We start from the raw sequence: 14,966 nt of genomic DNA on the forward strand, positions 1-14,966 counted from the left end.
ACATTTTTAATTTAGTCAGTGATTTATAAAGAGTTACTTGATCTCTTTAAATTGCATTTGTGACTTTCTGTGACTGAAAATCACACTGAAGGAACAGTGTTCTGTCTTGCTGTGTTCGTGCCGTGATGAGTTGTTCCACAGTGCTTGCTTCACACTCGGCTGGGATCAGCTTCAGGTTCTGATACCTGAATCTGAATAAACCACAGTAGCTGATTTGTTTACCTGCGTCATGCTGTTTCTGTTTTCCAGAAATAGACTCCGTGTCCATGTAGGCAAAATAGTGGATCATTGTTAATATTCTGCAGAGGAGAAATGATGACCATACAGTTGGAATGAAATGTTGGAACATGATGTTTACGCACTGCGATGCAGAAACATTTTTTCACCTGGGTACAGCATGGTGATGAACTGAATGAGAACCAGCAAGGCAAAAGCAAAAATGAACATGAAGCCCACTGGTTCGATGTATATGTACTCTCCGGTGAACTGCAGGTTGCTGTCCAGCTTTGGCACCTGGATGAAGATGAAGTCCAGCAGCTGCAGGACGAAGGTCGTTAAGAGCCAGAAGGCGTTGCATATAAAGTAGACAAAGCTGATCTGAAAACGAGAAAGACAGGAAAAAATAGATTTATTCACATTTTACATTCTGTCACTAACTGAGAGCATCGCTTTTGAAAAAAAAAATGGTACCTTGTTTCTCAGGCTCTTTAGCTTCTCAGTCATTATTTGCTGTTCTTTTTATCGACAGACAGCGGCTCCAGGTACTGCGCGATCAGCTCTATGAAGAACTGCCTCTCATCCTGCACAATGAGCAGCGCAGGAATTAGAACATCAGCATAAACACACTTCTGCAGCTCACATAAGAACATAGGAATACACACCGGATTGAGGGTGTCCTCTTGCAGGCGCATGTTTTGCGACACACTCTGAAGCTGAGTCACCCAACCTGCAGAAAAACAGAATAGATTTAGGACATATAACAGCTGCAGAGGTTTTGTGTTGATATCTGTTTGATTGGTACGTACACTGGTTGGGACAATCGTAAACAGGCTCCTCTGGCCTGAAAGAAACCAAGACACAAGATAAGACTTCCAAAATAACTGATATGTTCCGGCACTTGTTTGATGTTTTTCTCACTCCTTCATTCTTTGTTACTCTGTAAATATATCTTTTATCGCTATATGTACATTTTAGCATCAGATCTCACCTCTGCACTGGCTCAGGCATCTTCACTTCATCAACCACTGAGTTCTGTCCTGCAGTTTCAGGGTGGTCCTCCTCGCTCATTATGGACTCAGATGTACTTCCTCTCCGACACAGTTTTCTGCAGCACTTGGTCGATGAACAGAACTGTGCAACTGCGCTTCTGGCTGCAAAAACAAACAGAAAAAAAAAAAATTGACCAATTGAAATGTGAAATCCACCAAATGAAGCCCAACAATTACATTAGTTGAAGATTAAAAAATGAAATGGTGAAAAAGAAGTTAACAAACTTACAATATTTCAAAAACAACCAATTATCATCCACCTGTTTTAATTTTTTTACTACAATCGATTCTCAAATAAGTTTGCTTAAACATGAAATTGTGACGTGATTTATGTGAAAAAAGCACAGAGTGCTATGTGAAGTCTCAGAGTTCCTGCATCTACTTAACTGCAGAAATATTTGTAAAACATGTGATTCAACACCTCTCTCATCACTACCAATGACATGAGTTATTATTGTTTTCCAGAAACAAGAAGTCCTATGAAATAATGCATTTGATATTACGCCAGTTCAAAATCTGTTTACCTTTTTGAAAACTACTCTGTGGAGGCGCAGCTGCTCCAGCAGCTCCAGCAGCTCCAGCAGCCGGCGCTGTCTCCCTGGTGCCCCAGGAAACATTGTTCATGTTGACCATGGAGTAAATAGCCAGCAGTAGATAGGCGCTGGGGATGCAGATGATGTAAAGCAAGCCATAGATCACCACGTAAACCTCTTGAGGATGCAGGAGCGCAGTGACAAAGTAAAAACAGGCAAGAGTGATGATGAAGATGCTGCTGGGAGTCAAGATGGTCTGGTCCTGTACCATGAGGCCTAGTGAAGGTGAAAGAACAGAAAAGGGAGACTCAGAAACCAGATATGTTCTAATTCTAACTAACCATGTTGATGCTCAATGTTATTTAGGAAATACCTATGATCACAAGTGCCGCTATCAACATGAGGAAGGCGTACAAGCAGCTCATAACAGCTGCAATACGGATCTGAGTGTCTGACTTGATTTTAAAGCTGACACCAAGGAAGATGGCCGGCGGTATCACAGCCAGGATCAGAGCTCCGTTGGGATGGATGTCGAGCAGCACAGTCAAACATCCTGGAAGAAGAGAAGGAAACCATTTTTTTTCCAAAGTCTCAGTTCATGGTTTGACTGAAATGAATTAAATGAATGAATGAATTAAACATTTTGAACATGAAAATAGGCCTGACCTGTGATCATGAGGATGACAGTGGAGGGAGACAGTACGGACGCAGCCAGGGTGAGGAGCTGGTAGATCATGTAGGGTTTGGACATGGACTCGTTCCTTTTGGTGATCAAGTGCTGGAGCCCAGCAAGTCTGCAATGTTGGCCATAGTTGATGGACCCCATCGACGCCGCTGAGGGAGCAACCACGAATTTAGTTCAAATACAATGTTTGAGGGGTTCATTCTTCTCTCATATCTAATTAGGTGTAGATAATAGAATAAAAGAGAGAGGAGGGCTGAAGCCGATACTATTTGCCCACAAAAAAAGTTTCCACTAAACACAGCAATTTCTCTGCCATTCTGTTAGATGCAGAATGTACACACACGACAATGTATAGATGATGAATAATGGAATCTTAAAAGTTTAAGCATTAGCTACATGCTTTTTATATTTGAGTTTTTTTTGGATTTTCTTGAATTTTCCAGCCACATTTATGGAAGAACCAATGTTATTGTGTATGACGTATACAAATACAATCGAGTAAGAAATTAAAGAGAAGGTTGTTGAAGTGATAACTTACCGCCCAATTCAAAGAATACAATCAAATTTTTGCCTTCATTAAAACTGAAATGGATGATTTCCAAATACTTATTGACAACAAATGAGACTATTATAGAAAGTATATAATGAACATAACATTATGACGTCTTTGTTAAAAAAAAAAAGGATGTAACCTTGAAAAGGACCAAACCTGACAAGCAACAAGTTAAACACTAGTTTTAACACAAGGTGTTATACAAATAATTATATGTAATTCTAGTGATGCTGGCAACATTAGTGACCGTGAACAAAGGAACATATTGTTGGACTGGGCACAACAACAAGACGAAGATCTGAATAAAAATGGCTTCCGATTACCTGGTTATAAAACTCCTTAAATTCTTCAGGTGCGTTGGTGTAAGCATCAGAGGCGGCGTTATACTCGACCCTCCAGCCCTGCTTCAGCAGCAGAGTGCACAGCCACCGGTCTTCTCCTGCAGAAACAAACACGTCATGTGTTTGAGGTGAACATGAAATGCATCAGTGACGTTGACTCCACAGGCATCATTTCATCCATGTGTTGAATTAATAATTAAGTTGTAGAATTTTCTTTTTTTTTGTGATACCTTGATCGTACTGGATGTAATGCTGAGCCTTTGAGGCTTTGATGGTGTATTTCTTCATCACGTTGTCATCCATCAGTGCCGATGCTCTGAACAGGCTGAAGCATCCCGGGCTGCAGAGCACGCAGCCGATCACATGCTCCGCTGTTTTGTGCAGCCAGTGACCCACCGCATACTCAAACTTCTGGTACCAAACCAAGGGGCCTAGGAAGAAACAAAGTGAGGCTCAATGCAACTTCAACAATAAAGATCGCCAAATATACAGATGGCTAGAGTCTGATATATCGTTCCACTGTCACCTGGAAACCCAGCACTGCTACCATCACCTCCACCAGGGGAAACTCTACTGACTTGAGGACCATTAAATATTCCATATTAACGATCATAACTTGGTAAAGCATTTCAAATATAAAAACCAATGAGAAATCTAATGAACCCTTTCTATTCCAGATTGTCACTGCTGACAGGATTTGCCATCTGGACTTCTCAGAACCATATCTCCTGGATGATAACAGCAATTTAAATTAAACGAAATAAACTATTGGAAAACAGCTTTGTGCCTATACACTAATTATTACAATGAGGACCAGGATCACCTATGGCCGTTCAGTCCAATTAAAAAGTGTTGCAAGCATCAAATATATGGTAAAATAAAAAAATATAGCTAATTGTTGCCTTTTGTCCTCCTTCCAGTAGAAATAGCTGAATGAGGCTGACCTGATCCGGTGGGATGAATCCTCCCACAGGCGGCCAACTTTTGAATACAGTTTCAGCCGGTCAACAAGTAACATGACAGCAGCTGGCTGGAAGTCTGTGCCGTCTAAAGCCAGGAGGTAGGTGTTGTGTTTCTCTTTCTGCAGAAGCAGACAAGGGTTCTGTAGTTAATCACATTTAAGAAAAAAAAAACCCAATTTTGTTTGTTTGTTGTCATCTTAGGTTCTTTCATACTTCAAAGTCTTTCCTCAGCTCAGAGCCGTCTCCACCTTTCCACCACTCTTGGTAATACTTGGCTGCAACTTTGTAGCCGAGGAGGTAGTACAAGTACATGACCTGCAGAGCAAAAAGCAATCACCTGCTGACAGAAATTCAACTTCAGGAAGCCCAAACGAACACTCAGACAGATCTTTGCAGATGTTCTGATTGCATTTGTTGATTTTTGGTTTGTTGTATTGACAGAAATGTCCTTCTGCTGGCTTCTTTATGTGTGAAGATTCCATGCATCTAAATATGAAGTATCTATGTTTCATTTGACTTGATAGCTTGAGTTATTTTGATCAAAAACAACTTATAGAGCTTGATTTCTTTGAATTCAACATAATGTAAGGGTGCAGAATGAAATATGGGAATATGAACATGAATCAAGCAACAATGTATTATCTTTGAGAGATAATGGTAAAATGGTATTGTATTATTTCCTTACCTGTGACCATCTTTTTGTGGCGGATGAGTTGTTTGTCCTTGAAGTGTACAGTCAGGCTGTTCCCATGTGGCATGGTGACCACCAAACGCCCTCCGTACGGCGTCCGCACAACCTGCTGATCAGGAACCTGCTGCTGCTTTTGGAAGAAGGTTTTGTCCATGTTCATAAAGATGCTGCCAACAAGATAAAAGAGATGCTTTTTCATCTCGACATAAAGCGATAATATGGACCAATAAGAACCTTGCTTGTCTTTTTTTCTTTCACAGAATCACAGGTTTTACCTGTACACCTCTTGGATGATTCCTACGAGCATCTCTGCATATTCATTGACGTGCCGCCCGCGACTCCCGCGAACATCATTGAAAGCATCGTCAAAGTAGACATGGGCTTCAAAATTCACATCACTGTTTCCGTTTCCGCGTTGGCCTGAACCTGTCCAGTCTGCGGGAGTTACACAAGAAACACTAAGCTTATCAAAGATGTTAATATGAAATCCTCCATTCAGATTATGTTAGAGGACAAAATAGTGAAGACTATTTATAAAGTATGAAGTAAAGGTTTCAAAAAAGATGAGAAACAAAACTTTAAATCTCCTTTAGGACAAAAGGGAATAGGTACTTTGTCTTCAATAGATGTACAGTGATAAAACCAAAGTGATACATAGCTCAAGGTAGCCGGTCGCCATTCTTCTGAGGATATTTAGTATCTTATTGAAAAGAAATGGAAGGAAAAAACCAAACACCTAGCTCAATGAACTGAGAAAATGTATCTTAAAAAGATTTTAAACTCACCTAAATATTGAAATAATTATCTTTGACATCTCTTCATAAGTTTCATGCCACATCGTTGCACAAAGGAAGATCGTCACAGGGTCCAGTTGTCTAAATCTGAAAATGTTGAAAACAGTTCATGACAAAAAAGTCGATACATACAAAACTGCTTGCTAAAATTTTCTTAGCCAATAGTTATGATTGCAGACTGGTTTAGAAGTGTGGCTTGAGTTAATATTGATCTCAGCATCAAACACAAATGACTTACCGCTTTGCTCTGTTAGATGTCTGAATGTCGAATCTAGTGCTTAATAGCAGCGATTGCTCAATAAATCCTCCCTCATAAAACCTTCTGATAAACAAGTTATGGGTCCTCTGGATGCGATACAGACTCAGGCGCCACAGGTGAACAGTGGTCAGCACCAAACCCAGCCACCAAGACACAGCTGACCCTGAGGACAGACAAACTACAGTCAGCGAAAATCCTATCTACATGTTGATTCATAGATCATTCATGGTGACTGATTCCAATGTGGTAATTATCACAGAGCATCAAACATTCATTCTCTTACATAATGGTAGAGCGTTCCCATGTCAAATCTCGTTGTGTGACAATGTAGTTTGAGTTAATTACCTGTGAGTAAGCCGATGTCAGTTGCCCTGGACATGTCCAGGAAGCACAGAGTGTGTGTGACATCCAGAACCAGCTCCGGGAACACACTGCCGTCCAGGTTTCTGTTCCTGCCGTCCACAGCTGTGCTGCAGTACTGTGTGAAACTGACACTTTCAGGCCCATTGAAGTTGATTCTGTAGTCTTGATAGTAAACTATAACAGGGATGACGAGCAGAGCTACGACAGCCAGAGAGGCGAGGTACAGAGGCAGGATGTAGCACGACCGGAGAGAGTGCATCTTGCATGCCATTAATGAAAAACAGTAGCAGAGCACTGAAGAGATCAGCTGCACACCACGATGATGGCTATGATTCTTGTCTCACGGCTTGGGATGGAGGTCACTATGCTCCAGTCCATTTGGGCCAGAGGCACGTATGCTCCGAGGACACAAGCGATCACTGCAATCCTGAGCAGGCTGGAGACGATGTTCAGCATGTTCTGGCCTCTCCTCATGTCTATGTACAATTCTTTAAGGAATATGGATCTGCTATTTTCGCTGATCGCTCTCAAGTAAATTTCCCACCAGTTCAATGACACCAAACAGGACGCTCCGACAGCCAGACCCACCGAAATTAATATTTTGGTGTTTGTGGAGCTTTAATGGTGTATAGGACAATAAACAGAACATAGCCAATCAAAATGAGGATGAAGGCGATGATGGACGGCACCAGGAGCGGTTTCTCTCCTTGGCAAAGCACTGAGCGGCCACCTGCAGCAGCGCTGAGACAGCCTCTATACCGTTCAGAATTGTGATATTGGTCACAATGTCCAACTGTGGCATTGCTGCGATTGTGAGGATCGCTGTACCCCCGGCCACCAGAAAGTCAAGAACAAGATCTGTCAAAGAAGCAGAGGAAAGAACATTTGGTGACAGTGAAACAAAAGTTATTTTAGGGTATTTATAAAATGCTGAATGTCGTGATATGCTTATTTCACGAGAACAGAGCAGAATCAGTCCAAGTCCTCACCAAAGCCACAGTTTTTGTGGATGGTAGTTTTGAGGATTTGTAAAATGACTTCCAGATACTCTTCAGTAGGAGAAGGACACTGGGAGTGACGATGAGCAGCCGATACACAACAGAGCGACGGGTCTCTGCTCATCCAGCAGGATCTTAGTGCCTTCATTGGACAAGGTGATGAGAGGAGGAAGGATGTCTGGAACACAGAACAAGGCAAGATTGATCTGACTGTATCAGGAAGAACCAACGCAACGCCAGCAGTTGAGTTACATTTGAAAACCCACCTTGCTGCACAGGGCTAATCCAAACACAGTCAGAGCGACCACACACTGACAGATATATTTCAGCAGTTTGATTAACTTCCAAGGGGTCTGTTCATCTTCAATTACTGGTAACTCGTGACAGGTGTCCCACACTCTCCTAAAAACACACAACAGACACTCAACGTTACAAATCCAGACAAGCAAAAATGCATTTTGCAGACAGAAATTACTTTGTGGTAATGGCAATGGCACTTAACGTTTACACAAATGGCTTAAAATTTTAATGCCTCCTGCTTGTGGATAAAAAGATATTATCTCTTTAGACCAGACAGAAAATCAGCCAGACCTCACAGTGGTAACTCGTTGTTTTTAAATAGCTTAACAGCTAACGTGCTTCTAGCCAACAGGAAGTAGTTCACCTTTGACCCCAGTGGTCCTTGTGACAGACAACCTCCTGAATCTATCACAACACACCACTGTGTATATTGACAGATTGTCAGCTACAGCCATTGGCAGCTTTAACACTTAATATGAAAGTAGTAAGAACAGCAGTATTCTGGATAAAGTGTTAGTCAACTGAAATCCAAGTCCTTTGACAATCAAGGAAAACCATGGAAACCTAACCTGTTTACTGACATATGCTGCTTTATGTTCACTGGCTACTCCCTCGTACTTAAATAATTTCAGTGTCTTGATTACTGACCTTACCAAGGCTACTCAGCAATTACTTAAGAATTCCGTAAGTTTTATTACAAATAATGTATTGCTCTTACTCTTTTTTTTTTTTTGGGGGGGGGGGAATTATGCTAAAGCAACAATACTTCGTGCTTTACTTGTGGTGGTAAAAAATCAAAAAAGCCATACATATGAAAAATGTGTCTTTCTGGTACGTACTCACCAATAACAAGCACACTTTTCATCAATATAAATAACCTACTGTGCTTATAAAAACTTCAAAAGTTTTAAAAAGTTTTTTTTTCTTTTCTTTTTTTACAAGTGAGCTTAGGCAAAGATATACAAATTAAATCCAGTTTGTTTTACCACACCCGTATAGAGATCTCAAAATGACAGCTGGCTATGACCAATTAAAGAGTGGCTAATAGGTGAAAGCAGGGATCACTGGGATTTACAAAAAGTACAGTCTCTTTTCTTTAAGGTATAAACAGGCGGGTTCAGCAGATACGCCCTCTGATCTTCTGAAATATAACTTTAATTTGAAGTTTTCTAACATTGCATGAAGACTGTATATCCACATCTCTCTGTTCCACATGCTGACTTGCCTCATTAAATGTGGTGGTCGAGCAGGCCATCTTTGGCTGGTGGTTAATTTGAACAGGTGCTAGTTAATATGGACCTTATCAATACACAGCTGAACTAACTGTACACACCCCATCTTACTTCCAATGGCGAGTAATGCAAAAAGATTTAATATGTTTTCAGGAATTTTCTGTGTGAATGGATGAATGTAAAGCATTCAGGCAGCACTCCATTTAAGCAGCTATCAAATGAGAAGTATGTCTCCTTAAACATTATTGATGAAATACACACTGGGTTATGCAAATTATCACGAGTTTTAAACTCAGGACAGGATTTTTATTCATTTAACAGTCTGCCTAGAAACACTTCACACTCAGAACATAAAGCAAACTGTGTCAAAAATTCAAAGACTTAAAGTCTCAGAGTGAACTCGACATGAGTCAGTGTCAGGCAAACCACAAGAACCTGCTTTTAATTGAATGGAATTCAAACAAAGTAACAGCTAAAACTGAATCATTTCTTCTCAATTCTCCACACAGACTCAAATTTACACATTTTAAATCTTCTGTATGCCTGTCAAGGTTTTTTCCACTGAACCCACCCTGTTATATTAATGTTTGGGACGCTGAGTCCCTGACCCAACGCCAAATCCTGCTACAGGAGCATTTTCTGACACTATCCACTCATAATTAGCTTGAACCTTTTTTCTGTCTTTTATTAATTTTTGAAATAGGAATAAAATATCTACTTACTGCGGGAGTTCTCTGTCTTCATCCATGTTTCAAACGAATAGGTGCACTGGCTGCTCCTCCTTCACAACAATACACTGAAGATCCACCACCATGAATGGGAAGTCATGAAACCTGTGATTAGACACACCCTAAATTGTGTTTGTGTGTGTGTGTGTGTGTGTGTGTCTCTCTCCCTCTTGCTCTCGCTCTCACATACACACACACACACCGACACCCGTATACACTGTACATAAAATCAAGGACGTGTCAGACGTTGGGGAACAAACAATGGAAACAGGCATGGTGGGGCAGTGTTTAGTGATTTTGCCTCACAATAGTGAGGTCCTGGGTTCAAACACTGGCCCTGCTTACTCAGGCTTCCTCTCACAGTCCAAATGAGTTTAATTAGTGACTCTAAATCGCCCCTCAGTGTGAGTGTGACTGGTTGTTTGTCCTCTGTGTTGCAACAGACTGGTGAAGATTCCAGGGTGGGTCAGGCCCTCGTCCATATGAAGCTGGGATTGTCTCCCGACACTGCAAAGGAACAAGTTGATTAAGAAGATGGATGGAAATTGTTTTAATGATTTTTAATTCTTGATATTCAAATGTGCAATATTGATGCCACTGTGGTTGATGCTACTTATATATATATATATTATATTATATATATTATATATATATATATATATATATATATATATATTATATATATATATACTTTTACTTTAACTTTAACTAATTACTTGCACTGAAGGAGAAGCTCTCCAATTTCATTGTACACTTGTATGACAATAAATGCTATTCTATTCTATTCTATTCTATTCTATTCTATTCTATATGTTAAAAAGTTCTTTATTGTTCTTTGAGTACTGTTCTATACAAACAAAAATAAAAAACATGAATATAGTCAAAAAAGTGAGTACAGGACTCAGGTCACAGACATGGAACATTAGGAGCCGATTTTATTCAGAGTAATGAATTTTAAATCTGGAATATAAATTTGTAAAAGTACTTTGCACTTTGTGTTGTTTTTTCAGAATGTGAAAAGTGTTATAGAAATAAAGTTTGATTTGATTTGATTTAAAAGGAGTTCACGCATTAAGTTAATGTGTCCTATGTTTCCTCAATTCTATTTTTTTCTTCTTCTTGCTGTTCTTGATATACTTTTGAATCAGTTGTCAAAAATGCAACATACTTTCAAATTTAAAATAATTTAACTCCAATGATGTGTAAAGCATCAAATCGAATATGTATCTTCATAAATCAAATGTTTAAAGTAGCACTGGACCTTCGCAACCAGTTGTTCTGCTTCAAATGGAAAAAACTGATGCACTTTAAAGCATCGTCACGGCGTCTGCGTTTGATAATGAGGTCAGCTGTAAATCCTCTTAATGTCAATAAAGAGCCACTGACTTCTCAGAGTATCGTGCAGCCTCTTGAAACTGATAATCTGATGGTGACTGACAAGTGACGATCCGACATTTTCAAAAGACAAAGCAGCTCATAAAAGGAACAAGTCAAATTAGGTCATCTTGATGATCGAGGTCATGGAACAATCTTTTCTGTTTAAACAGTTTAAACAACTACTCACCATTCGGTCTAATTTCCTTAAAGAAGTCTCTGGCTAGCCTAGATTGACTTTCTCATCTGTCATTTCCTGCCCTCCAAGGTATTTTTCTTACACCACAATGTAATAATAAAAACAGTGAAAACAGCAGAAGAGATGTTAATAACTACTTTAAAAACCTGACTCCAAAAAGGTTGGGCCAATGTGTAAAGCACATTCATTTTTAGATTTGTGCCAAAACGTTAGGTCAGAGGCAAAGAGCCTGCTTTTATGTCGTAGAAAAGTATCATCACATGATTTGTTTCTCTGTCTCTGTGTCAAACAGGGGCGATGAATCCAATCCCACCTACTGTGAGTGAAAGAAGCTTTATTTAATTTAAAAAATACATCTGCATGAGTGACAAGGCTGGTGGTCATCATTGGATGCAAATTATCTTTGGATTCTAATGAAATCAGAACAGTCATAAACCTGTAAACCACTGGATGGCATCAGGAACGCTTCAAGAATCTGTTGTTGTTTTTCTTTCACATTTACTGTAAAATCCTCGAGTACAAGCTGAAGCTGTATCGACGAAAAAACATTTCCAGAAATACTACGGTGTTCTCAGGACCAAAGCCCACCAAAAGATATAATTCTAAGGGAGATATTCTAGTTTGATAAAAACAAAGTTTTGTCATGTTACGCATCCAGAAAAGCACTGTCAATACTGAAACCTGGACAGAGGATCGGAAACATTCAATTCAATTCAGTATAATTCAGCTTTATTTATACAGCGCCAATTACAACACAGTTATTTCTAGGCTGCTTTTACAGAGAAAACATCAGCAACAAAACTCCCTTTTAAAAGGAAGAAACCTGCAGAACCAGGCTCAGAGGTGGCGGCTTTCTGCTATTCCGGTTGAGGTGAGGAGGTAGAAGGAGAGTAAAAGGTAGTACAGACAGATCTTTCATCCAGGAAAAGCCTCCATGTTTCAGTGAGACACTGTGTGAAACATTTTCTGTATTGTTTTCAAACTCGAAGTGCTGATGGATTCTAAATGACTCAGCAAAGGAAGAGCAGAACAGCTTCAACAGGCCAGCAGTAGAACATCATAAATTCAGTCCTGTGGTAAAATAAAGAGGATGGCACACCGAGCCTGCAAACCTGCATCAACCGACTAAATGACAGACAGACTTCAGCTTCGGACCCAGGCAGCTGTTGTCCGGTCCGCCACCTCATCCGTTCGTCAGCAGTGAATTCAACTCTCCTCAAAAAACAAATTGATCCAAACAATTTCAATTTGCAACTTTAAAGCATTGCGTGTAATCTGAGAACAGTTAATCCTGCTAGAGACAATTAATGATCACCCATGAAACACAAACACAATAATGAAAACACAAAACAAAAGAAGCTCTTGAATTGCCTCTCAGTCAAGGAATGTCCTTTTGACAAGCTTGACAAACACACTTAGAGCAAACAAAGGAAATTATCCAGCTATGTCAGTGTATGCCAACTTTGTTCATTAAGTTCATCAAACATGTATTTTCAAGAAGTTTATTAATTGAAAAATGCATTGAAAATATTCAGGCAAGATACCATCCTTTATGTCCTATTGTTTTTTTAACCTGAATGTACTTGGATTTTCATCAATAAACAATATTAATATGTATCACAGATACATTTGGCCATGAAGTTATTGAATGGATGCAGAGACAGAAAAAAAAAACAGGCCTTTGGGTTTAGCACTTCTTTTTTCGATCGTAACTCCAACAGTTTGCCTTTGTTCAGATTGTTTCATAAACGGTATATAAACGGTATACTATCAGCGTACGAACACTGTAAACTCCAGAACAGCAGGCAAAAATTCGAGACCACGTGGCTGAAAATGATTCAGAAGGTTGTGATTTTGTTGACATCAGCTGAGGCTGCCTCTCACAGTTTCCATCTGAAGAATTAGCCTTCGTCATACAAGCTTAATCTGCAGCCCTAAGAAGGGACACAAATAGATAATTACTAATTCAAAACTATTGTTCTACAGTGTACTGCCTGTTGTTGAAAGGAAGCAATCTTAAGACCGACAACAAACATCATTAAATACACACCCACACACACACCCTTATTTCCATGGATATTTTGTTTCTCCTGTACAGTAATTATCTGGACGTGGTTGTTTAACTGCAAAATTTAAACTTGTGTGTTCGGTCAAATAATTAGGTTCCTTCTTTTCATTTCTATACGTGTTACCACATTTTTATGGCGTTAATGACATGAATTATACATTGCAAGGTAAATAGGAAACACCTTATACGTGTTTTATACCTGTGAGATTTTAAAGTTGGAATTTTCATTGACCAATGTGACAAAGTAACATTTTAGCGTAATGCCAGGACTTGTGGCATTAACAAATTAAAAAGAATCAATTGATATTTTTTTTCACTTATATTTTAGATGGGTTTAAAGGTGTGTGGACGATTTCTGCAGGTGTAATTATATTTGTGTTTATGCAGTTATTTGTCACACAAATGCACACAAATCAATTACAGACACAAAAAACTCACTCTATACATGCAATTCTGCTCGTAACCCCATACTTCGCGAAGACACAGGAATATTTTAATGAGCTTCGAGACAAGTTTAAATGGAAAATGTCCAAAAATAGTTCTCTATTTGCAAGTCGTCACAGAGGAGGCCATTTCACTTTCAGCAGGTTATTTTTCACATTCAGAAGACCAGAAGTTGGATTAATGATGCCGACATGGAGCTAATGTTGTGCTGCTGAGCTACAAATCAGAGATGAATGCTTCTTGTGAGGTGCAGAGATCAGCCAGCCGATACTGATACTGATGGCTTACGAAGGCATTCTCACTGTTGACAAAACAGCCTGAATTTTAAAAAGAAAGTGAGAATTCTGACCTTAAAAATTAGAATATTTCACAGGGAAAGTTGCACATCATTCAGACGCTGACCTCTTTTTTCCTCTTGATATAAATCTTTATTATGAACTTTACTAAACAATATAGTACTCATTTCAACTGAAAACACTGTAGGCTTTTTAAAAGTCAGATTTGGTCTCGTCATTGAATATACTGGATTTTAATGTTACACCTTAAAAAAGGCACAGATCTGATACTGTCTAGATTCCCACATATGAGGGTGTTTCCAGTTCCTCCCTCTGCACCAGCTGAGAGGGATTTCAGCAGAGTAGCCATAATTAGACCCCGCCCCGAAGGTTTAGAAGACAGAATGTTTAACTATAAGCAATTTCTGCAGGTTTCTGCACCTACTCTGTTTACAAATGTACATGTCATGTTTCTCTCTTGTCTGTTCCCCAGTTTTTTCTGTGGTGTATTGCTCCATGGCTTCCCCTCCTCGTGTCTGATTGCTGATGTGTTTCACCTGTGCCTGATTGTGTTGTTGTCTTCACCTGCTGACATCGGCATATATTGAGCTTCTGTTTGCCTCTTGTTGCCAGTTCACCTTCGTTTTCTGTGATCCCTTCATTCCCTGTGTTCCCATATTTAAAATGGTTAAGTCAAATATTTTCATCTTATAAATCAAAAGCAAGTATTGAACTTTTTAGACCTGGTTTCCCGCTTCAAATGGAAAATGTGATGCATTTCAAGCATCGTCACGGTGTCTGTGTTTGACAGTGAAGTCAGCTGTAAACCAGCTGTAAATCCTCTTAATGTCAATAAATGTCACTGACTTCTCAGAGTACCACAGAGCCTCGTGGAACCA

General features: G+C 39.5%; 1 protein-coding gene across 1 annotated transcript; it reads right to left on the reverse strand.

The window, feature by feature from the left end:
• Nucleotides 1–354: 354 nt before the first annotated feature.
• LOC115409756 (chitin synthase chs-1-like) lies at nucleotides 355–6,923 on the reverse strand. The gene is given in 20 exon segments (XM_030121031.1): nucleotides 355–597; nucleotides 747–800; nucleotides 882–946; nucleotides 1,026–1,060; nucleotides 1,208–1,370; nucleotides 1,793–2,077; nucleotides 2,175–2,354; nucleotides 2,468–2,575; nucleotides 2,578–2,635; nucleotides 3,363–3,478; nucleotides 3,611–3,811; nucleotides 4,325–4,356; nucleotides 4,358–4,482; nucleotides 4,515–4,554; nucleotides 4,614–4,657; nucleotides 5,028–5,043; nucleotides 5,045–5,200; nucleotides 5,309–5,468; nucleotides 6,432–6,647; nucleotides 6,794–6,923. Coding segments are annotated over 20 exon segments (2,427 nt in total).
• Between the last annotated feature and the right edge of the window lie 8,043 nt (nucleotides 6,924–14,966).

The sequence above is a fragment of the Salarias fasciatus genome, chromosome 22 (genome assembly GCF_902148845.1).
Source record: "Salarias fasciatus chromosome 22, fSalaFa1.1, whole genome shotgun sequence".
In the NCBI taxonomy this organism is placed as follows: domain Eukaryota; kingdom Metazoa; phylum Chordata; class Actinopteri; order Blenniiformes; family Blenniidae; genus Salarias; species Salarias fasciatus.